The 25,474-nt window shown below is 43.7% G+C and overlaps 1 protein-coding gene across 1 annotated transcript in view; it reads left to right on the forward strand.

Moving 5' to 3' along the window:
• The window catches only part of NDST2 (N-deacetylase and N-sulfotransferase 2), a 108,991-nt gene that overhangs the window by 79,472 nt on the left and 4,045 nt on the right, over positions 1 to 25,474 (forward strand). Inside the window, exons 4-14 of the mRNA XM_082223576.1 lie at positions 3,655 to 5,068; positions 13,497 to 13,584; positions 14,151 to 14,305; positions 14,634 to 14,819; positions 15,738 to 15,866; positions 20,758 to 20,940; positions 21,576 to 21,672; positions 22,976 to 23,099; positions 23,901 to 24,075; positions 24,261 to 24,431; positions 25,347 to 25,456. Coding sequence (XP_082079702.1) covers positions 4,076 to 5,068; positions 13,497 to 13,584; positions 14,151 to 14,305; positions 14,634 to 14,819; positions 15,738 to 15,866; positions 20,758 to 20,940; positions 21,576 to 21,672; positions 22,976 to 23,099; positions 23,901 to 24,075; positions 24,261 to 24,431; positions 25,347 to 25,456 — 2,411 coding nt within the window. The 5' untranslated portion in view covers positions 3,655 to 4,075. The remainder of the gene's footprint in view (positions 1 to 3,654; positions 5,069 to 13,496; positions 13,585 to 14,150; positions 14,306 to 14,633; positions 14,820 to 15,737; positions 15,867 to 20,757; positions 20,941 to 21,575; positions 21,673 to 22,975; positions 23,100 to 23,900; positions 24,076 to 24,260; positions 24,432 to 25,346; positions 25,457 to 25,474) is intronic.

The following is a 25,474-nucleotide window of genomic DNA, read 5'->3' on the forward strand; positions in this document are numbered from 1 at the left end:
GCTCAAGGCCACTCAGAGAGGTTCATGGCTGAAGAGGGAGAACCCACTTCCAAAAACTCTGGCCATAACACCACACTCCGCCTTCTCAATTTGCAGTCCCTGCCTCTCTCATTCAGACTTCCTGCTCTGTACCACTGGAGCTCAAGCCGTTCTGGCCACCCTACTGCTCGGAGATGCCAATTTTCTCCATGGACAACATGAAATGCTGTATCTGGTCATCTGTAGATTTAATCATGTGAGATGGAGCAATGTCACTTCTTTTGTTTTGCGAGCAAGCTGCTTGCTGTCTGTTCTGTAATCCCTTGCAGGGGAAACTTGTCTGGGTTTGGCAGTATAGGTATATAGATTGTTGCTGGGCACCGTGCTCTCCTGCACTATGTCATTGTGCTTCCCTCCCCAACCATCCCCGGGCCCATACTGACACAGTTCCAAAACTGTTTTCATGCACCTTGTGCCAGCTGGCATACCCTCTGGCACTGAGGCCTTGTTAAAGAGATCAGAGCTGACAGATTCTTGAGCAGCAATCTGATATAGGCCTTTAATTTGTGTGTGTGCTCATGCTTGCATGCTTGTAACAAACAGAGGCTTGTTAAGAGCTTTGCAGAGACTTCAAATGGTGCATTTGTTCTGCGCACTCTCCTGGCTCTCGCCGGTGTGCCACAGGGACCTTTGCTTCTGCAGGCCATTGTTTGGGCACTCCAACCCTGCATGCTGTGGAAAGGGGCGAAGGGCCGTGCGGGAGCCCTTGCATTCAGATACTAGCAGGTGGTGTCAGTGCCGCTCTTTGTAAACCAGACACAACGTTCAGCACTAGAAAAATTAGGGTGATGATAAAATTTGCCACCTCCTGGACTGCTGCTGAGAGGAAAGTTGCAAAGAGACACAGTTTGTTCCCGTGAGCACCCTGTGTCTTGTATAGTATTTAGTGCAGTTCAGCTTCACATAATTTCTTTGATAGCTTTGGTCCAAAGACTTTGCAATTAACGTTGTTGCTCACACACCGTGCTGCCTTCTGGCTCCTATTTTTGTTTTTTACAAAGACTCATCCCTGTGAGACTGAACTCAGAGTTAAATTATTGTCAGTGGGACACACGCTCTCAAAGCTGAAGAGAATGATGAGATGGTGGAGTTTATTATAGAACTGGTTTAGACTATTTTCTGTGAAAAAATTGTGTATTATTGTCGTTATAGTTGAAGATTTATTCTCTGTTGGTCAAGTTCAAGACCCTTATTTTTAGTGGTAGTGGTTTTTTAAGGTGAGATAAATGCCATGCACGGCAGCTATATTTTAATTTCTAAAAGAATAAATGCTAGGGCTTACATTTATCTAGAACGGGGTAGTCAACCTTTTTATACCTACCGCCCACTAATGCATCTTTCTAGATGGTAAAATTTCCTTACCACCCACCAGTGCTTGATGGAAGGAGGATTTAGCTGGTGCCCTAGAACCCCCTACCGTCCACCTAGAATCCTGAAATGCCCACTAGTGGGTGGTAGGGACCAGGTTGACAACCCCTGATCTAGAACATCTGCCCTCTGATCCCAAGCAGTGACTGGGTGTCTTGCTGCATTTGTTCATTGTGGAGGGAAAGTTCCAGTACACATAACCGAGACACCGATATCTCTTAGCTAAACAAATGAGGTAATAAGAGTCCCTCTCCTTAAAAAAAGAAAACAAAATCAGCTTTGCAAGTAAGTCTACAGAATTGACGTGCCTATGAAATGTTTAGATGCTTGCCTATCTACCCATACTGGTTGTTGTTGTTGTTTTTATATCGTCCTTCATCTGAGGATCACAGGGTGGTTACAATATAAAAACAAAAAAACACATAACATGGTAGCAAACCAAAACACCACCACACACTGTTTTATCACTTATTTATTAAATTTCTATGTAACACTAGTCATTTATGTATGTAGATGGACTGAAAAACACCTCTCTTCCCTTAGGAAAAGCTTCCCAACCTGGTTGCTGGGAGTGTTTCTGGTTGCTGGGAGGGTTCCTCTTTCTAATCTGTTTACAACTCTGTTTAAAATGGTTCTGCTGCACCCTGCCACGTTAGGGTGGGAACCATGATGTGAGAGCAAAAGGATTTATTCTTGATAAGGGCCGGTCTCCAGAACAGCACTATGTTGTTTGTTTGAAGTCACTTTTTCTGCCTGTAGCCACTTGAAATATTATGTTCCTGTGTTCCTGAGCCCACCCTATTAGGGTTCCTTTCATCTCACCTAGCATTTTGTGTGCTTTATATCCTTGTGAATTGGGATATTAAATTTGGCACCATAATCACTGGGCGGTTTTAAGAAGTATGGACCTAAATTTATTATTTGTATTCCTATTCTTTTTCCTTGTGTCTACTATTTTCCAACAGAGACCCTTTCCTACCAATGCATACTTTAATAATTTCAGGGGGAAATTAATCTAGTAATAAGGGTTTATCCTGGCTTTCCCCCCCCAAGACCCATTTACCTGTGCCCAGGTGGGATTAATCAAATCCTGCTTTTTCAGAATGAAAAATCTATGCAAACTTGGCACTTCTCCTTCAATGCTGAATATTGCAAAGTGCTGAGTGAGTGATGAAATTCCATAGGTTCTTTTTTCTCTACTCATAGTGGCAGACTTGGGAAGGGAATATTTGCATGTTGGTAACATGAATGAGAGAGTATTCTAAAGATGCAATAATTAAATAACAGCTTGGGAAATCCAATTCTTCTCTGGGACAAGGGTCTTTTAATCTGTTTTCTCGCCTGACTCATCACATAGCCCTGTAAATGTAATACCAGACCAAGAGCCAATAACTGACCGGCTGAATCTTGCAGATTCGTGGTAGAGATGAGCTATGAGCCAAGGACCCTTTACTTTTCATATCCTAAGTTATGGTGACTATGTACCCAAAATGAGGCTTCTGAGACACATGAAGGGAATATCATCACCAGAAATAAGAAGGGGATAAAAGAAACTTCAGGAAGGAGAACCTTAACAGGGATGAGGACCCGAAACAGCTAAGTCTGAACTGAGAATGCTCAGTGGTCACAGAATGTCATGGGAGAGGGAGAGAGGAAAAGAGGGAGAAATGGAATGAAATCCCCTGAAAAGCATATGCTAGGCTGGCTGGAACCCTGAACTGGTGTGCCCGCGCATGCAACATTTTGTTACAGGCAGGAATGGGGAGTCTGTGGTCCTCCAGTTGTTGTTGGAGAACAACCCCCATCACTGACCTATTGACCATGCTGAATAGGGCTGATGGGAGTTGGATTTCAATAGCATCTTGAAGGCCACAAGGTTCCCATCCCGCTTGTTAGCGAGTACAGTGGTACCTCGGGTTAAGTATTTAATTCGTTCCGGAGGTCTGTTCTTAACCTGAAACTGTTCTTAACCTGAAGCACCACTTTAGCTAATGGGGCCTCCTACTGCCGGAGCACGATTTCTGTTCTTATCCTGAAGCAAAGTTCTTAACCTGAAGCACTATTTCTGGGTTAGCGGAGTCTGTGACCTGAAGTGTCTGTAACCTGAAGCACATGTAAACTGAGGTACCACTGTATATCAGAAGAAAATGATGTGATTCTAATCCGCAAGCACACTGTCCCACTGCCCTCTTCCCAAAGCCCATTAGTTCGCCTGCCCTTAACATGTAATTTCTTTCTTGATTGCAGGTTGCCAGTCAACGGTGACTATCATGTGACGGGCAAGTCAGCCAGCTGAGGCAACTTTTCAGTTTGTGGAATGCTTTCCCTACCCCTGATGCCTGACATTTGCATCTGAAGCCAAGGAATTCAGAACTGCACATGACCCACCTCCTTCCTAGGACTCTTCTGAGCAAGTGGAGAAGTGAAGGAGGAAGGCAGCAGCAGCACTCAGAGGAGCAATGGGACTTGAAGGCCATGGTCACTTGAGATAAATGGCAGATCACTGGGCATCTAGTCTTGTAGCTGCTTGCTTAAACTTTATCCCTCTCTGCAGCCCACATTTCTTCTCTGTGAGCTGCCACTGGCTCTTCCGGTGGTGGCGTTGGAGACACCGAAGGCAGCTTGGTTGGTGCCAAGCTTGAGGAAGGGATAAGCCACGCACCTCACCATGATTCATCTGTGGAAAGTAGTGAGGCATGTGCGACAGCTGGAGCTCCACAGATTGATCCTGCTGCTCATTGCTTTCAGCCTGATTTCCATGTGCTTCCTGGCTTACTACGTCACCAACAGCCCCAAAATAAAGGAACCCCCTCCGTTGCCCTTCAGCGATTGTAGCAACCAGCACAGGGTTCTTATTCAACCCCAGGCAAGCTGGAGGCTTATGAAATCAGTGGACAACTCACGCACGGACCCTGTGGTGCTCGTCTTTGTGGAAAGCATCTATTCCCAACTGGGTCAGGAGATTGTGGCTATCTTGGAATCTAGCCGGTTTAAATACAGGACAGAGATTGCCCCTGGAAAGGGAGACATGCCCACTCTGACAGACAAAGACCATGGCCGCTATGCTCTTATTATCTATGAGAATATCCTTAAATATGTGAACCTGGATACCTGGAACAGGGACCTCTTGGACAAATACTGTGTGGAATATGGAGTGGGGATCATTGGCTTCTTCAAAGCAAATGAGAACAGCTTGCTCAGTGCTCAACTCAAGGGCTTTCCCCTTTTCCTACATTCCAATCTAGGGTTGCGAGACTATCACATCAATCCCAGTGCCCCACTCCTGTACGTAACTCAGGCTAATGAAGTGGAGCCAGGCCCCCTGCCCGGTGATGACTGGACAGTGTTCCAGTCAAATCACACCACCTACGAACCTGTGTTGATGGCCAGCACCAAATCTTCAGAGTCAATCCCGCATCTGACCACCCACAGAGCTCTGCATGCTACCGTGGTGCAGGACCTTGGTCTACATGATGGCATCCAGCGGGTCCTTTTTGGTAATAACCTCAACTTCTGGCTTCACAAGCTGATCTTTGTTGACGCTATTGCTTACCTGACTGGCAAGCGTCTATGTCTGACCCTTGATCGCTACATCCTTGTGGACATCGATGATATCTTTGTGGGCAAAGAGGGCACACGCATGAAGGTGTCGGATGTAGAGGTAAAGTTGGGCATTTTCTGCATTTTCATGCCGATGGCAGCCAGTGGTCTGGATTAGGGGCGGGGGAACACATACTGTCATGAAATGTAAATAAGGGTTAAGATCTACTAGCCATTACGGTGTGGAAAAGGGCAAGCAACTTCCTTTTGTGGTGACCATCGTGGCTTGAGCTCCACATTTGGTTGGGTCCTAAGAGATGGCAAGAATGTAAACCTTGTTTTTTTCTGCATGCGCTCTCTCTCTCTCTCTCTCTCACTCACACACACACACACACACACACGAAAGACTTAAGCCACTGCTTCATGCCTGGGCTTCAGACCTTCTGAAATCTATAGCAGACTTGCTAGGGGCTAAGTTTCATTGAACCCAGTAGGACTTAATTCCATATACAGAATTGGGCTAAGAGAAGCCCTCCTATTTCTCAGTATGATGGGTGGTGACAGAAACAGAGGCTCAGTTTGAGCCTCTTCCAGCATAATATGAGGGCTGATGCCAGAGATGCCGGACCACACGGCTTCTGCTTGATATCTGCTTGCACAACAACTCTCAACTTGAGGGTCCTGTGAAACAGTTACTGCCAGCTCTCTTCAGTATAGTTGGTGGAATGGTATGGAAGTGTCCGGTTTGCAGGTGTGAGTGTAGTTGTACTGACAACTTTCCTTGAAAAAGCATTTATAAAGTATTAGGAATCCTGGTCTGCAGCTTTTGTGTTCCCCTTTGTCTCAATTGGCCCTGATGACCTTACACTAGGACCTCTTCTTCATGATATCATTTTTCCAAAACAGAGACTGTGGCCTGGTTTGCACATCACATTAAGCTGTAGTTAAAAACAAACTATGGTTTTATGTAAGTGTGAAGCATTCTGCAGAGAAGTTCTTGCTGTGCTCCTCTCCCACTCCTGCTGCCATGCCCTTGGGGGAGGACAAGCTAAAGTCTGGCATATTGTGATCTTCAACAAGCAGTAACAAGGGTTTGTGCTTTGCTTACCACTCATGATTTGCTATGGGGTAACAAACAGCTAACCCAAATTCACATGACACACCAAACTCTGGCTTGCTTCCCAGCAGCAGAGTAGGCGAGTAGTAGAGTGAGAATTTTGAGCAGCGTTCAGTAGCAGACTGTGTGTTCATATTAAATCATTGCTTGTGATTAACTATGGTTTAATTTGATGTGCAACTAGGCCAACCCCATATACAAGGGCAACACATATTTGATTGCCAGATCTCAGATATATACATGCACTCCCCTGAGGATTTGGGTGAGGGCAGGGGTCAGTTTCTGTTCACCCCAGGTGCTAGGGAAGGTGGAAGCAGTGAGAAAGACTTAACATAGCTCCTGCCAAAGGGATTGGTGGAGACTACAGATAACCTAACCTAATCTAAATCTCTGTGTAGGGAAAAATGATTGTGTGAAGCAGGCCTAAGAGGAACACTGTAAGAAAGGCAGAAATTCATAATAACTTGTCCCTTTGTGAGAGTGGTCAGTGCATGACTCTAGAACCATACTTCAGACTCTGAAAATCCTATCTATAATCCTGTGTTTATCAGTAGAACTTAAACCCAAATCACCAGGGCAATCCTTCCCAAAGCCGAGAGAGCAACACCCCTGTTTATTTCTGGAAATTGCTCACCCTCCTTGCATTACTCATTTTATTTATTTTGTGCTGTATTTATATGGCTTCCATTCTGCAAACTAGCTGAGATTGGATTGGATTCCCAGCCAGGGACCAGACCCAGAGCTTCACAGATGCAATTATATCAGACATCTTCGGCCCTCTATTTGCCCCAGAAGGAAGATATAAGGTTTCTCAAGTGACTGCAAAAAACAAACAAACACAATCTCAGACCAGATCATTCTAAAATATATTTTGTTGGGAGGTTTAGTAGAGTGAAATGGAGCAATAATCTGAGATCAGTGAAACAGAATTTCAGGCAAAGCAGATAAAGCTCAGATTTATCCATTTAAAAGAGGCTCTGTGGGTGCAGAGCTGGAAAGGTTAATGAGTTTTCATTTAAAAAAAAAAAAGAAATAATTTCATGGGTTTGCTATTGAGTTCTCAGAGGGAGAAGGAAGTGGAGGGGAATTTCCCAGTGAAAAAATAGCTGGTGTGTTTTCCTGACAAGTTATATAAAAGGGATTCAGGTTAGTCTAACCAAGTGCCTAATCAAGTTTAAATATGATAGATCCTGCTGCCTTGCCTCCTAAAAGGATTCAGATTGTGTCTTGGTGATGAAAATTGTTTTGGGAAAAGCATCTTTCTGTAGTGTTGCATATTGGACAGCAGCTTAAATCAGCAGTGCAAACTATGTAAAAAGACTTAGCATGCATGCTTAATTTGCTTCTATGAATTAGTTTTGCAGAATTTTGCAATCTCTTTTTAAGGCTCTCTTAGTCAGTAATTGGGGAAGGGTTATTGTGGCTTAGAAAGCTGCAAGACGACAGATGTATGGAACATGGGAGGAACTGGGCTTGTTCTGAGTGAGATCCTGCCGCTGGAGCTCCTCCTGAGCAGCGCCTGGGGAACTTTCAAGTAGCAAATGGTCATATCTGCCACAAAGAACCCTGCCTCCCAAATTGAAAGTTGCCTGTCTTTTAAGGGAAATAATATGTTTCCAAGATTTGCTGTTACTACCAAATTCTGTTTCTAGAAAATGCATGTTTTACACATCATGTGGAATAATGGATGTGTTAATGGAGCTGCATAGCCAACGAACCATGCACTTTTTCCTTAAAAGCCACAAACTTATTTGTCTTTTAATTGGTTTCTGGATTTTAACTATGTTTTTATCTACAGTTGTCATTGTGCACTGTTTGCAGAGCTTTTTCACCAAGTGGTTTGTAAATCTTTGTACTATGTGTGTGCTAATACATAAATCATCCAGTCTAGATTTTTCTAGCATGTGACATTGCACATGTATGTGTTTGCATGGCTGATTGAGAATGGTATAACAAGCAGTGGCTTGGATAATTATCCTGCACTTTTATAAAATAATGCCCACAAATAATGACAAAGTGTTCTGTCCTGTGAGTGCACAGAATAATGCAGTAACATGCAATTTCTCAGGCACAAGGCAGGCCAATATTTGATGAGCAGCCAGGTAACGACAGGACCTTTGGCTTTGCAGCGGACTATGCAAGCAGTGCTGAAAGTGGTGTGAGGACTAGTATTTTCCCCTTCTCATGTTCACACCAAAGTTGAATAGCAGTAGGAACCTGTCTGCTCAGTAATCCTTCCTCCTTTACTGTAAGAGCAGGAAGTGTTAAGTTGTGGGCGAACATATCAGATGACACAGTGATTCTTCAAACAGCTCTTGTTTATTTCAGAGGCCAGAACAGAACTGAACTGAAAAGCTCAGTCAGCCTGCTTATATAGAGCTCCAGAACAGTGTAACTGTTGCAACTTTCTAAAACTATCCAATCACTGAACGTCACTTTTGATCCTTCATTTGCATACAAACTATCCAATCACTGAACATCACTTTCGATCCTTCATTTGCATAACTATATACAGTATCCCCCTGCTGGCCCAGGGTGAGAACTTCAGTACATAACAGGAAGCACTGGATATTATGTCCTGGTCAAATTTATTCCCATTTTTATAGGTAGTTAAAAGAAACAATTCAACCAGACCTAATGATGAGCTGAGAAGATGTGACTATTAAGAGGGCATAACGGTTCCCCCACACACAAACACACTTGAACTGGAAAGAACAAAATACTCATTCAAAATATTTATATATATGAAAAACAAAGTGGCATGCATTTTTAATCTTTTCATAGGCAAAGTTGTTTTGTAAGAGAATGTAGTAAGCAACGATATTTAAGTAATCTGGCTGCAGAAAGCACATGGCACTGTGTTTATGCTACTGTTGCTATATCTTGTACAATTCAGATATTTTGTAAGGGGGTTAAAACACTGGAGTGGTTAAAAGGACCAGGTAAACCTCAGTTTTGGGGAAGGTACAATGGGAAAAATAAAATGTTAATAGGTGCAGACTTCTGTTCAGTATTGTAGAATGTTGGAGAAGAGGTGGAATGGCCGACAGATAGAAGATTGTATACATATGAATATTTCCCGCTTCCTTTTCTGTCTTTGTTAATGATTATGCATTGTGAATCTTCTTGGTACTTTAAGATTACAACTGATTTTTTTTTAGGTCAACACTGAGCCTACAGAGGGTGCTTATGGTTTGGGGAATCATTAAAAACACCAGGATGAAAACATCAGAATGGGGGCTAGTTGGTACTAGCTGCCAACAATACAGTTGCAGCTGCCACAAGGAACAGGGTTGTTTAGGATTTATCAGCTGGCAGATATGTTGTCATAGTAACCCAAAGCAAGGCTTTAAATCTCCCTCAGTGCACAAAAGGGTAAGCCTCTTAGCATCATCTCTTTCTCACTCATCTTCACACCAAACTTTCCTAGCGATTGGAGACTGCTCAATAATGGTAAACTCAGGTGGCCAGTGCTGACAGGACTGTAGCCAAAATGGGGCCACTGAGAATCAATTGCTTAGTACAAAAAAAGAAAGAATAAAACCATGTTGGGGTAATCCACACCCACCCACCCCAAAAAACAGCCCAAACAGGACGGAGCATGCTCAGTAGCAACAGACTTGAAAACGACAAATTAGAAAAGTAAAAGGAATACTGGTGGGATAGAGAGGAGAGTGAAATATCTTGCTTGGAGGGAATGGCTGACTGAAACCCTGAACAGGAACATTTCTTTTAGGGCAGAAGATAGGCTTCAAAATTTTGTTCTATTTGTCCTGGTGTGGAAACAGGCAGGTTTGCAACTACTATAGTTGCAGATCACCAAGAAAGACCCTTAGAAATGAGATGATGTCACTTCCAGCAAGGCCTGGGCTTCCACCTTTATTTGTCTACACACTTGCCGTCTTTGCTTAGCCCTACAAGTGGCACACCTGGCATTTTCTTCCAGATTTTGGTAAGGGCAGTTTTTCTTCTATCAAAATACTGGAGACTATAAACGTGCCCTGTATTAAATAATTACAATAGATTCTTTACTTGCATGTGTGAATGTATGTGGCATTATATAGGGGAGAAATGTGTGGTCTCTGTCTCCTCAGAATCACATGAAATTAAGAAGAAAGCACATTGTGCAGGATAAGACAATGGTCCTCAAACTGTGGTCTGCAGGCTTCATTCAGCTGGTTCATGGAATGATTGTAGACAAGGACAAAAGGGGGGGCAGTCTCACTCTACAACATCCCTGAGCATCCCAGCCTCAACCCTTCTACTCCCAATCTTCTCACTTGAGCATGAAAGTCTGAAAGAAGCTTCTCAGCATGTTCAGCTAAACATTCTTAGAAGCCTCCACACAACTGGGAAACCTGATAACTCACAACTTGAGATTGCCAGAGGGCATTCCGCCAAACATCTGAACTTTGTACTAAGTGTGTGAAGTCTAGGAGTGGAGGGGGCAGGACCAGTGTGTTGTGGGGTGGGCATTAAGGTAGTGGCACATTAATCCCAGGCCCCCAACACGCTTTTTGCCCTTGCATGTTCAGGCTACATATCCAAAGGGGAGGACTTTTGACGAAGTGGAGCTTGTCGAGAGCAGGGCAACTACGATCCGAGAGGGAAGCTAGACTAGCATTCACTCAGTCAAAATGATATCAGGTAAATGTAAAGTACCCTTTAAAAGGAACAAGTTTAAATTTTCAAGATTACGCAATATAAAAATGTGTTGTTCGGCAATCTGTTGTTATGGCGATACATTTAGTAGGCCAACCAACATATTGCACAATAGTGCACAAGCTCTCAAGTTCTCCAGAACTCTTGATTAGACTAGATGGCTTAAAAGTCTTCCAAGAAATGACAAAAGGTTGCTGTACTTCTTTTTCATTTTGGCTGAAGAGCAGTACAAAATTATTTAAGTCAATAAAATTAAGTTTCTCTTAAGCCATGTCCGTGTTCTGCACTAGTAAAAGGTAAAGGTACCCCTGCCCATATGGGCCAGTCTTGACAGACTCTAGGGTTGTGCGCCCATCTCACATCTATAGGCCGGGGGCCAGCGCTGTCCGCAGACACTTCCGGGTCACGTGGCCAGCGTGACAAAGCTGCATCTGGCGAGCCAGTGCAGCACACAGAAACGCCGTTTACCTTCCTGCCAGAGCGGTCCCTATTTATCTACTTGCACCCGAGGGTGCTTTCAAACTGCTAGGTTGGCAGGCGCTGGGACCGAGCAGCGGGAGCGCACCCCGCCGCGGGGATTCGAACCGCCGACCTTTCGATCGGCAAGCCCTAGGCGCTGAGGCTTTTACCCACAGCACCACCCTCGTCCCTATGTTCTGCACTATCAACTTGTAAATTTTGTATTTTATATTTACAAAATTTACAAGTTGATGTTCTGCACTATCAACTTGTAAATTTTGTAAATATAAAATAAAACAATTATCAGGTATCGTTATGAGGGGATTATAGCTTAGACACACTAGAAAACCTTGTAAATGGTCCAAGCATTCTAATTTTGTTATTTTTCTGTAGTGAACTGCCCACAGCTCTTTATATGAAGGGCGGTATACAATTATTATTATTATTATTATTATTATTATTATTATTATTTATTCAAGTGGTGGTGAGGGCTGTGGGGAAGTATAAATCTCCCAAGCATAGGCGAACCCATATCTCCAGCATGGACCCTCCTCCAAGTAGCAGAATGTGACAAACACTATTTCAGGGAGCAATCGTTTCTGTTGGAGCTCAGTCTGAATCCGCTTGGCTTTGGTCTTATTCATAAAATTCTTCATATACATTCAGAGGTATCTTGTTCTTCCTCTTCAAAGGAAGAGGCCCCAGATTTCTCCCCCCGCCCCGGCGTTTTCAGGAAACTATTTAATTTTGAAAAGTACAGTTCTTGTGTTGCTTTCATACTGTTAAACCTTTGTCTTATAGTGTGGTCTGTTGACTAGATACAAATAAATGAATCTAAATCTCAGCTACTCACTATGTTGTTGGTATTTTACCCAGAGGCAACTATAAATGTAATTTAGCATGTGCCAATTTGTGTGATGGACAGTGCAATGCTCCTGCTCTCAGATGCCAGTATTTCAAGATATATTGCAGTTCCTTATGCAGGGAATATAGCAGATTCATTGTATTCTTTTTGGAGCCTGCTAAAAACATTCCTGTTTAGACAAACCTACCCAGTTCCTTAGACATAATTTTATTAGAAGTAATTTTGATATGCTTTAGTATTTTAACTTGTGCATGTTTTAAAGTAGGACTGCAATTCTTCTTGATTTTACTGCTTTATTGTTTGTAAACCACTTTGAGGGCTGTTGTTGTTTGCAATCAAGCAATATATAACTTTTATGAAATAATAATAATAATATCCAGGGAGGCAGGGACTGTCCAGTAATACAGCCTTCTTTAGGCTAATCTTCTGAACATGATAAATGAATATGACTGGCTGTCGAATATGACTAACTCCTGAAATAATACTTGGTTAATAACTCTGTGTGTAAAATTATTGTGAGGGTACTTAAAGCTTCCAAAATGTGCATAGCAACCAGCTGGAAGAAGGCAATTGCTCCATCAGCTTATTTGTTTCATTTCATTTCATTTCATTTCATTTTAATCCCACTTTTCTATCAAAAAAGGCTCCCAGAGTGACTTATGAATCTCAGTAATAACCACATAAAAAACACATTACATAAGGGAAAGTGTTGGGGAAGAATGTGATAAAAAGCAAACTGTGGCACTGTTTCTTAGCTAAAGAAAATATATTTGGTGCATATGTGACCACAATCCAAATTTTACAATGTTAACCACTTCTGAATTGTATGGAATTTTTTGACAATTGACAATCACAATTAAAATAGTGATTAATAGGCAACAGGTGCATATCTCTGTTGAAATATGGGACTTTTATTTGCAGGATAAAGCCATAAAGAAGGCATAGAGGATATGCTTTGGTAGTTAAATTGGCCTGCTTTATTTTTGACTTTGCAGAAGATTAAAGGTAGACAATCATGAGTTACTATGTAAATAACAATAGCAGCTTAATCATCACATTCAACTCTTGTTCCCTAGACAACATTTTAAAAACTGAGGCGGAAACCTATGGTCCAGCGGTCCAACCTAAACATTTTGTGGATGAGTTGATCTAGCTTAGGGTTTGCCATATCTGAAGAAATCTGTGCACTATCTTCTCCTCAAAAACAGAGAACCCGAGAGCAAGGCCAGGGACAGGGCTGGTGTGTGGTGGGTGCTGTGCTCTCCTGGACACGCTTGCCAAAGACAAGGGTCAGCCTTTAAGAAACCAATGTTTGGGGCTGCTTGTGCATTGCTGCCAACATGTAGGCTTTGTATGGAAGTGCCCTTCTTGTTGAAAAATCTGATTAAGAATCTGTTTTGAAGTTTCTGTCTCCTTCTCCCCCCCCCTCCTTTTCTTATTTTTCAGGCTCTACTGAACACTCAGAACAAGTTGAGGACTTTGGTTCCCAATTTTACTTTCAACCTGGGATTTTCTGGGAAATTCTACCACACTGGTAAGCTGCCTTTGTTCTTTTCACCTGTATTGTACATTTATTAGTGAGATGCCATCCACACACTCAGCAGTTGTGTAAAGTCTGATCAGGATCCTGGTATCAGATAAAAGAAGGTTTGTTAACCCTCTGGGCCTCACTGCAGTTTTTTTGTCCAGGATAGATAAATATCTGGCAGGGTTTTGGCTTACAGGGACATGTAACCTCTACAAAGGTAGGGGCCTATTTGAATTCTTTGATTTGGGGAACTACTGGATCCAAGTGGTGTTCTGACAGCTCTTGGGTGCTATCAGTACAATGGAGAGAATGGGGGAGCTTTTTATGCCAGGGAAGATAGCAGGTTAAGAAGCAGGGGGCTCATTTGGATTAGCACCACAGTGTGGGGCAAAGAGTTAATGCCCCCCAGCTACGCCACAGCAGGTCCCTGGTGTGGATGGGAACCTGGTGCCTGCTGTTTCCTTTTAAAAGCCATTCATGCAAATGAAATGTTGTCTTCTCTGGTTTGGCTGTTTAGTGTCTGTGATGACTGACAGTTGAGCACCCCTTCCTTCCTTCCCCCTTCTTTCTAGGTACCGATGAGGAAGATGAAGGGGACGACATGCTGCTAAAGCATAGGAAGGAGTTCTGGTGGTTCCCGCACATGTGGAGTCACATGCAGCCACATCTCTTTCACAACGTCACTGTGCTAGCCGAGCAAATGAAACTCAACAAGCAGTTTGCTTTGGTAAGGGGCAAATTAAACTGGGGATGTTCCAGTCCGTGAGAAGTTTGACCCCGCTGACCCAAAAATTGCCATTTCAACAATACTCTGCCAAGTTTCCTTTCATTTTTTCCATGCCTTGTTGCCTAGAGGCAATGTTTTACTCTTCACAGGCAATTGACTGTTTACAAACCTAGTATAAATGTGTTGTGTCATATACCCCAGACCCAAGTTCCGATTTACTAACTCACTCACTTACTTTTCGTTTTGAGATTTCTGCCTTCCTTCCATTCAGCAAACTGCTAGCAGTACAGGCAATAGAGGGTTCTTACCATTTGTGTTCTTCTTCCAGGAGCATGGGATCCCCACAGACCTGGGCTATGCAGTAGCCCCCCACCACTCAGGAGTTTACCCTGTCCATGCACAGCTCTATGAGGCATGGAAAGCTGTCTGGAGCATCCAGGTGACTAGCACAGAGGAATATCCGCACCTTCGGCCTGCCCGGTACCGGCGGGGCTTCATCCATAATGGAATCATGGTGAGACAATGACGCCCCTATTGATTATCTGGAGGAGAAACATGGCCACTAGCTTATTGGGTACTCATCCCTGCATTTTGAATGCTAATCTTCCCTGAAACTCTCAAACACAAAAGCAAAGGGAGCACAAGAAAGAGTCCCGCTGGATTTTGCCAAGGTCCATGCAGTCCAGAGTCCTGTTCTCACAGTGACCAATGATGCCTCTAGGAGGCTTGCAAGCAGGGCATCAATACAACAGTACTCTCCACTTGTGATCCTCATCAGCTGGAATCCTGAGGCATATTGCCTCCAACAATGGAGACAGAACATAGCCACTGTGGTTGGTAGCCACTGATAGACTTGCCCTTCAAAAATCAGTCAGTTCTTTGTAGCAATCACTCAGACCAGTGTGGGATTCCCAGCATGTAGGATTCGAGACAGAAGAACGTCCAAGTGGAGCCATGTAACTGCTCCAACAGTTGTGTCACTATTGGGCAGCTGAGCAGGACAGGCTGGATTGATTCCCCCCTTTAACTTTACATTATATATTAATAAAGAACTCAGTTCCCTTGAGCGCCAGTCCTCACGTAGCCAAAAGAGTTGACTCTTGTGCATTTCAGCATGCTTAGGAGAACCATGAGGTTTGCGGAAATGCAAGAAAAGGTTTACGAAAATTTCTTGTGGGGAAGGAAACCTCAGAACAGCCTCACGAGGTCTAAATATGCTGAGTAGCCACAGAACACCAAGTGGTGTGTTTTTTCTTTCTTTCTTTTTGGAGTGGGACTGAAAATGGCAGTTAGGAATGATAGCAGAATAGCAAATATGATGTTGACACCATCTAACCCCAGTAGAATTGCCTTCTCCTTTGGCTGCATGTTAAAATTCACAGGGATAATCCATGGCCATCGCTAATTTTTCCTCTCCCTCTGGCTCTCCCAGGTGTTGCCTCGACAGACTTGTGGTCTGTTCACTCACACCATATTTTATAATGAGTATCCTGGTGGCTCCAAGGAACTGGACAAAAGCATTCGCGGTGGTGAACTCTTTCTGACAGTGCTCCTGAACCCAGTAAGTACTGCAGCATTGGGGGGGGGCAGTGTTTGTGATTACCTGTGTGCTTTATGTGGTGAAGGATGGGGAAAAGTAGTTGGAAATACAGTCTGCACAGATGCTAAACACAGGCAGCAGTCCTGAGGCCTAATTCTCACCAGGCAGTCTCGCCAACAATGAATTTTGCTTTTTTCTACCCTACATCAGTGGTGGTCAGGTTTTTATTTTTTTCTTAAGGGCACAGAAAAAGAAAAGAGCTGAGGTGTGCGTATTTGGCAAAAGTTGGGCAAAAAAGTGAAGGGAAGCATTTGTGAGAAAAATTGGCCGAAGAGTTTTGCCACCCAGGAACCTACTGAAAATGCTTCAGGGAGGACATAAATATGACAGAGGTTCTTCCTAGGGATAAACCTTCTCAGGGGCAGCCTACATTCTTAGACTCAAAGCCTGGAGGGGAAACAGGGTTGCAATCGCTTGTTTTGTCCCTGCCCTCCAAGTGTTCAGTCTTTAGATCTGTCTGCGAGAAACTGGTCTGAACCTTCTGCTCTATGTGCACGGGGGTTAATGGTGAAGGCAGGGAGGGCGCAGCAGGTGCCTAGAGATTAGAGATGAGGCCAGCAAGCATGATTCCTCCATGCCCCCCCCCCATGCAGTGACTGAGTGGCAGACCTGGGTGTCTCAAATTTCAGCAGCGCCCTGTGCAGCGCTAAAATTTGGCACCCTCTGCCTGTCGCGCTCTGTTCTCCATCATGGTTGTGGTGCCCCCTGCAGCTCAGTGCCAGTCATGCTACCCTAAAACCACCTCTGGTGCATGAACCGGATACTTCCCCATGTCAGCTGCAATTGTATCCATTCATTATGCATTAATTAGACTTAAGCATGTTGGTTATCCCACACTTTCCCTCCTTTCCTATTTCAGATGTGGGCACTGCATACGTATATGGGAAAGATCTTTATTCTAATGCACAGCTCTTTGGGTATGTTGAAATTAGCATACTAGCAGTTTTCTGTGCTTTTATCTCCCACTCAAATGTCAGGGAAGTTCGTGGGTATCAAATTGACATGTCTTAGAATAGTGGCAAATATTCCAATAACGATTATTTCTAAGTTAAGCTTTCTATTTGTTTAAATATAACACTCAAACCACATTGTGGTTTTCATATTGATTCTTTTCTAGATGAATGTTTCATCTCAAATACTTTACAGCATGTAAAATTAACACAGGGTACATTTGGGGGGGGGGGTGAAATAAACTTGCTGTATCAGATCCCAATCAATTTAGAAAACTTCCCAGAACATTTTAAAGAAAACTTTCTGATTCAATTTTTCCAGAGTGCTGAGCACTCTGTGGCTTGGCAGGATGTTTTAGATGAGATTCCTGCGTTGCAGTAGGTTAGACTAGATGACTCTCACGGTCCCATCCAACCACACAATTTTATGATTCTATAATGTCATCGCTGAAAGAGGATTGCTGATGTTCCCAGCTAACTACACTTGGCGAGAGGACAGAATGTATTAGTCTCCAATACCCCCTCCCAGCCTGATGTTTCTGTAAAAACAAGTCAGTGAGCAATTTACTTTACACCAAATACCGAAAAGCATGTCCTGTGTCCCCTCAACTCATCCTACTCCCTAGTTGTTGGCCTTGGTTTGCTCTCTCCTTTCATCATCAATCTGCTCCGTGAACCAATTGCTTTGCTTGCCAGTTGACTTTAAACTCTCACTCCTTCCTCTTTAACTGATAAAGATGTCCCACCTAAAATAAAGAGCGCCAAACAGCCTCTCCTCACTGATCCATAACAGATGTTTGAATCCCTGTGAGTGCAAGAGTTGGAGTGTGTGTGCGTATGTATGTTTAACTCTGCAGTATAAACACAGGATGTTTGATCGCCTGACCAGCCAGCAAACCATGATGTCAGCAAATGAATGCAGCTTTCTGCTCCCAGAAAAGGCAGTCACTGCATATCTTTGCTTGCATTTCCCTGAAGCTATAGAGTTGCACACCTCCCACTTGACCCCTCCAGTTCCTTCTGCACCAGGCGTATTGTATTTTCAGCTCGCTGTTTTAATTTCTGATTGCTACCCTTTCACACTTGGGTTTTTTAACATCTTCAGGGAAAATAATTGAGTTCAGTTATAAGGAATAGTCGTGGCTGCTTAGATGAGGTGGGGGCAGAATCTTGGGGAATAAGATCAGACTTGCCTGTTGGTAATTAGTCTGAATGGTTGTCGGGTGTCGTTGTCAGATGATAGGTGGACAACAGTTGCCACTCTAAGTCACTAGTTTGGGAAGGTATGGAACGGGAGCACTGGTGGGACCGCAGTAGTTACATTGTGGCTTTTAGACAGTCAAAACAAGCTTGGTTCAAACTCTATATATTAAGAGAGAAAGAATTATTTGTCGTTATTATTTAATTAATTAATATACTGCTTATATGCCAAACACCATTCAAAAGTAGTTAACAAGGCTAGTCTGGATAGCGGCTGCAATTCAGCTGAATGGCTCATATTCCAAGGAGCCTAAGTTGTTTGCCAAAGCTTCTTCATCCAAAATTCCTGTCTCTGTGGAATGGTGCATGATTACGTAGCTAGGGTTAGAGACAAAAAGAGGGGAATTTAGCTTACACTGAATTTAAAGTCCCTTAGCGATGACATGCACAAGAGAAGGGCACAGCCAGCATAGTTCTTGTAGCTGGTGGCACAATAGATACAATACTCCATGTTGCACAACTGGTCGCCCAACAAACTTCTGCTAGCGCAACTATAGTGTTGAGATTTCATGTTGTGCAACCATTATTCTTGCCCTTACGCTAATGCAACAGCCCTTGCTGGCGATCAGAGATCATTGAATCTGGGCCCATATTTTTCCCCCATATGGCACTAGGTGCTAATGAGCTCAGCAGTTCGTGCATGAATAAAAATACAGCATTGCCAAGAGGCCCCAAGACCAGTGGTTGTGGATTGGTCACCCCAGGGAGTCCTTTAAAACAGTTTCAGATGTTGGATTATAGGTTCCGTCATCCTTGACCATTGAACATGCTGCCTGGGGCTCATGTGAGTTGTAGTCAATTCAAAGGCCACCAAGTTTCCCCATTCCCTGGCCTAGAGTAATCCAGATCTTGAAATCACTCAGGCTCACTTCTGAGAGGCAGCGGTGTTAATGTGAAGACCAATCTCCTGTCCCGAGCCCAGAGATTTAGAAAATCAACTCCCCTCCCAAACGTGTTGGTGAACGTGATAAAGCAACAAACTTGGGAGATCTCTCCCTCTAGGTGTAAGGCATTTAGCCAGAGCTACTAGAATCCCTGAGGCCCCTCCATGAGAAGCTGGTGTATTCCCCCTCCAGCCTCATAATATTTTAGTAATCCTTTCTCTCCTGGAAGCTAATTATCAGTAATTTAGCACTTGGATGGAAATACGGCCATTGCGAGTTGGGTGCTCTTCTTTTGATGGTTTGCATGGAGCCTCCAGGTCAGCCTCTCGATGCACTGTGTGCTCTTGGGTGTCAAAATCACCCCAGCCCTGAAAGGTCAGAGCTGGAAAGGAAGCATCTGGCAGCAGACCATGCCCCACAGTCACACCACAAGTGCAGGAAGGCTTCTGCTGCTAGTTCCCAAAACTTGTTTGGAATTCTGTATTAAGATGGTCACATTTGACAGGAAAACTGGAGACCAGGGGGAAGGACGTATTGGAGTTCTCCTTGTGATGATGTACTTGATCTGGTTAATGCCAGACAAGGCCTGCCTGCCAGAAAATCAGTCACTCTGTAATCAAACTGAATACATGACCTTGTTAATTCTCCTTCCTCTCCCCTATCCAATTTCCTCACTTGTTAAATGTTCTTTTACCTAGGGGCCAGCTTCTCTGGGAAGCGTTACAGATGAGGTATCTGTTCTTCCCGCACCAGACTTCTTAATTAAAGAGTTAACAGGTGTTGTTATCTGGTGACTGTCACTTAGGCACAGATTGTTGCAGACACCTGGTTTCTTTGGCCAGGTGAGAGGTTGTGTGTTTAAAAGGAAGGTTCTTTTGTCTTCATTCCACCGCATATCTGCTTAGGAGCCACATTAGTTTGCAGAGACTGAGTCTGATCATGAGCACCTGGTATCACTAAAGTCATTTTTGGAATCCAATCTGGCTAAAAAATAAAAAAGAATTATGACTGACCGTACAAAACAGATGTTTCAAGGCCCAAAAAAGCAACCCACTCCCCAAGTTTGGTGGCACCCAGGGTCTTTGTGGGAGCCAATGTCGGCTGCAGCAAAGTCCCTGCCTTTATGGCCATGTAAGATTAGTCATGTCCTCAGACAGGCTTCTTCTTTGAGTTTAGCTGCCACCTGGTTTGTCCATTGAGGGAGCTTGCTGAACCATTAATTGTCCCTGGGAAGTGATACTGTGTTGCATGTAAAAGGACATTTGCAGGATTCCTGAGGAAAGCAAGAATCCAGATTGCATGCAATCTTTAAATGTGGACGCTTTGTAGCGCTGCCCAACTGAATGCAACTCTTTGGAGACAGTGATTTCAAATGAAACTTTTTAATCCATCTGGATAGATTGCATCATTATTGTATTGTGGATTTTATTGTAGTTGGCCACCTGGGCATTCATTTATTTATTTTTATAGAGAGGCAGGTTATAAGTGAAGCAAATGAATGATAATTAAAGAACCAAACTACAGGTGAGTATCCAGAAAACCTGCCCAAGGGACCTGAATAGTGTCAGCATTGGAACTATGGATTTGGAGCAATGGGTTGTTTTTGTTTTTCACCCGAGAGCAACTGCTGAGAGTATGTAAGATGCTCATTGGCCAATGCTGCCCCTGCAGAACAAGAGTGGAAAGCAGGTAGAATTTTCCAAGTGATATCAACCTTTTGACACTAACAAATGCCCCCATTTCCTTCTTTGTTTGTAGATCAGCATCTTCATGACCCACTTGTCCAATTATGGAAACGATCGCCTTGGGCTCTACACTTTCGAAAGCCTCGTCAAATTTGTGCAGTGCTGGACCAATCTCCGTCTTCAGACTCTGCCGCCCATCCAGCTGGCCAAAAAGTATTTTGAAATATTTTCGCAGGAAAAGAACCCTCTGTGGCAGGTGCGATTCCAGGACAATTTCCCTTCAACCAGCCTGCAGCTGAAGTTTTTCTCAGAGCTTTAATGCAAGTTTAATATAAATAAAGGGCTTCTGAGCAGAGTGGTTGCTACAGAAGAGAGAAGTCTGTATTTCTCCTATTGGGTCTTAAGACCTTAAGTGGGGAATACGCAAAGCATGAACTAGTGGTGGTTCTGGGATCTAAAATGCTGTATGGTTTTTCTGAACAGAATCGGATACCTTTGTCAGAATTTTAGTTTTTTAAACTTCCAGGCCTCCCCAGTTATGGTGAAAATGCACTGTTAAATAGTTCAACCGATTGACTAGAATCCTCCTTGCAGTTGTGATTTTATTTTCCCTCTTTCCTCGGGCATGTCTTTGTTGGCTTGCTGATGCTCCCGCCCAGTTAACTCCTTCAGGAGACTGCCACAATACCTTTGACCAACAAATGACCATCATTTCATCCAGAATAGAGCACTGATGCCAGCATATGCTCTACGACATATGCCAGCCAAGCTCTTAATGTACTGTAGACCAGAGTGATTGTGCCTGGGGTAAACACGAATGCACTTTTATCAGGCCTTATATCAGTAATTATTCCCCACATTATCTCATGCATGGTTTTTTAATTGATGTAGAACCCTTGTGATGACAAGCGGCATAAAGACATCTGGTCCAAAGAGAAGACGTGTGACCGGCTCCCCAAGTTTCTCATCGTCGGTCCTCAGAAAACTGGTAATATAACCCACTGGCTGCCGTGGTCTTTTTTTGCCCTGTTAATATATGTGTGACGTGGTCTTTTTCTTTTTGTGTTGGAACATGATGGGGGAACCTATGGTCTTCCAGGTGTTCTTAGACTCTAATTCCCATGAGTCCTGGGCAGCATAGCCAGTAGTCAGGCATGATGGGAGTTGTAGTTCAACAGCAGTTCGAGAGACGCAGGTTCTCTGTCACTGCCTTAAAACTTAGCGGGGAGCTGATTTAGGTCTTCTGGGAAATGTCAGGTGGTGGGGGGGAAGCAATTCCAAGTTGTCAATTGCCAAAATTGTCATCTCGAATTTCTCGGGGTTGCCTGTTCCACCCAATTAATATTAAATTCTAGAACTAGCGAGCTGAGATAAGATGTAGAACAAAAACGAGTACGCCTTTGAGTGTAGGAAAGGTATAGTGGTGCCCTCTACAGGCTTGATTGTGTCAGGTTTTAAAGGATGTTCTTACTGACCTATGCAACTGAGCTGCATGATAATGTTTCAGTATCAAACTTTATTTTGGTCATAGACCAGCATAAGATAAAACATATGGACGAAGTGAACACATAAGACTTAAAACTGGTAAGGGATAAAAACTAGTAATTAAAAGGTGATTATATCATACTTTTCCTGCCAAGCTAGCTAGCAGTTCGAAAATACGTCAAAGTGCAAGTAGATAAATAGGAACCGCTCTGGTGGGAAGGTAAACGGCGTTTCCGTGCGCTGCTCTGGTTTGCCAGAAGTGGCTTATCATGCTGGCCACATGACCCAGAAGCTGTACGCCGGCTCCCTCGGCCAGTAAAGCGAGATGAGCGCCGCAACCCGAGAGTCGGTCAGGACTGGACCTAATGATCAGGCGTCCCTTTACCCTTTATCTTTTATATCATACTTTACTTAAAAAGATAGAAACAAGGACAGACAGTTAAAAGCGACTATAAGGGAGGGAGCATGAAGGAGCACAGGTCTTGCATTTGGGGCCTAGTTTGTGGCTTCATATGCTTCAGATCTTTCCACTTTATCAATTATATTGCAATTGGCTTCAGAAAGAAGCAAAGCTCGCTCCCTGCCTAGTCCAATGGGAATTGCCAGAGTGGCTGAGGGTAGTGGTTATATTTGGGGCTTTCCTTACCAGGTTGAGCAATATGAGCAACAGCTTTAGCCCAGGGCAAACAATTCTGTGTATCATGAAGAGCTGTGGGTAGCAGTCGTGCTAGTACCAGCTTATGTTTCAGCCCTTTTTGCTCCCAGACAAATCCCTCACAAGTTTTCTTTCCACTGTCTTGTTTCAGGTACGACAGCTGTGCATTTCTTCCTATCCATGCACCCAGCTGTTACCAGCAACTTTCCAAGCCCCTCCACCTATGAAGAGATCCAGTTCTTTAATGGACTCAACTATCACAAAGGAATTGACTGGTATGCGTGTTGACTCGTGTGCTCACTGATTCGCCTTTACTCTGTCCCACATACTTTCAGTGGGATTTTGATTCAGTCGGATTAGGCATTCTGACCCTCATCAGAAACCTTTCAGTGGGATTAAAAATCATAATTTGTGCAGGTTTCAGTCAACTTAGTTGCCGTTGGCATGATTTGCTTTGCCTCCTAATGCTGTGTATGTTAACCTGCATTAATTTTTGAGTTCAGACAACCTTTAAATAGAGATTTGAAGTAAATGGTATGGTAACATTGGTGAACAGTGGCCTATTTGGCTGGTCTTACAGCTGCCTTTGTTGCAGCTCAGTTAAATCAAACTGTAGTTGCCACGGCCTTCAGCACAATGGGCAGTGCTTGTCTGGTCATGAGGCAGTCCCTGGCTTCAGCCTCAGTTTGAGTCTACCATGATGGTTCAGGACTTGATTATTCTGATTGACATAACAAATACATAAGATTACTGCATGAAGGAGGGCAGAGGGAATTCATCCTCTTAACTTGTTCCTGCCATGTGCCATACTTGTGTCATATTGAGACTGATGCCCATGCAACACTACCAATCACTGGGACTGGGGTTGAGAGTGTGAGTTGTGTTAGCAGAATACTGTCCTTGTCTTCATTCTCTTTCATTCATGTCTGAAACTATCATTTCCTTTGTGTTCCCCTGTGGCAGGGCAAAATGCTAGGAGCTACTAGCCTTTCCCCTATGTTCCCATTGTGTCACGCCCATCGCCATTATTACGCATGCCTTGTTCTCATGCTCTCCCGGTTTTCTTCACATGACAGGTACATGGAGTTCTTTCCCATCCCCTCCAATGCCAGCACAGATTTCATGTTTGAGAAAAGTGCCAATTACTTTGACACCGAAGTAGTACCCAGGCGGAGTGCCGCTCTCCTTCCACGGGCCAAAATAATTGCCATCCTGATCAACCCAGCTGACAGAGCATACTCCTGGTATCAGGTAATTCCTTAAGAACTCCTCCTGGCATCACAGCAGGAGTATGTGCAGGACCCAGCTGCTGGGGCCAGCGGGATGTGATGGTGCATGTAGTATATAGATACGCTGCCTCGTACACTAGAAAGATCAGTGCGCTGCTAATTCACTCATCTCTCTCCCTCCCCCCCTCCCCCGTTACCTGCTTGTAGCACCAGCGTGCTCACAACGACCCTGTGGCACTCAACTACACTTTCTACCAGATCATTTCTGCTGGGCCCCAAGCCCCTCAGGAGTTGCACAACCTGCAGAACCGCTGTCTGAATCCTGGATTGTATTCCACTCATCTGGAGAGGTGGTTGATGTATTATCCTTCTGGACAGGTACAGCAGCCTTTGGGTGTGTTTATAATCACATTGTTGTGCAATGCAGGTGGTATTTCGAAGGGGAACTTTTATATGCTTTTGATAAACCTTTATATGTTTGCTTTTGTTCACTCTTAAGGAGTATCTTCTTAGCATTCACCTGCACAACAGGTAAACCTGGATCTTGTAGCTGTGTTGGTCTCACAAAAATGAGATTACAGGGTTTTAATAAAAAGCATATTTGAGTCAACTCAGTTGTTTAAAACTTACAAGGTAGAACTTCAGGCATTAGAATTCATAGTGGAAGGAAACTAAAACAATCTACTGTGCCTTTTGGCTTTCTATGTTAGCCACCAAGGATGCTCCAGGTACTTGCCTGAATTTATATGGGCTAAAAGTGAAGCGGGAGCACAAACACAAACTCTGAATGCAATATTCCCCAGTACACTGGCTCCCCTCAGGTATTTGTGTATCGATGGTGAAGGTTTAAAAGGTGGGTGTTAAGTAAGTTCCACTGAACATGCTTGGAAGACTCCACAGCACTGGGGACCCTGCCTTTAGCATTTCTGAGCCCATGGAGGCTTCTAAAGCAATTTCAGTGGAAAGTGTGTAAAGGCCTCCTTTTGACCTTTGCATTCAATGCATGAAGGCCGGGCAGGGCTTGCACATTCACCTCTATCAGCTACACACTTTTAACCCTCATGACTTCAGGCAAATGCCTGAAAATGCAAGATCTATATGTTGGTTGCTGCAATCGTAGTAAATGTATGTTAAAGAAATTCCACTCACTTATGCCACGCCTTCCAGGAATAGAAAATGAGCAGGAGAATTGTCTGCTAATTGTATGTGACTTAGGTAACTTAGTTAAGGGGTGGGGAGCCTTAACATGATTAGATTTATTCTGAAACCTTCATTGTTTCTCCTTCAATTCAGGTTCTGGTTGTGGATGGGCAGGAACTCAGACAAAGCCCCGCATCTGTCATGGAGAACATCCAAAGGTTTCTGGGGGTTACACCACTGTTCAACTATACCCAAGCACTCAAGTAAGGATTGCATGCCTG

The sequence above is a fragment of the Podarcis vaucheri genome, assembly GCF_965113315.1.
Source record: "Podarcis vaucheri genome assembly, chromosome: 5".
Taxonomy (NCBI): Eukaryota; Metazoa; Chordata; class Lepidosauria; order Squamata; family Lacertidae; genus Podarcis; species Podarcis vaucheri.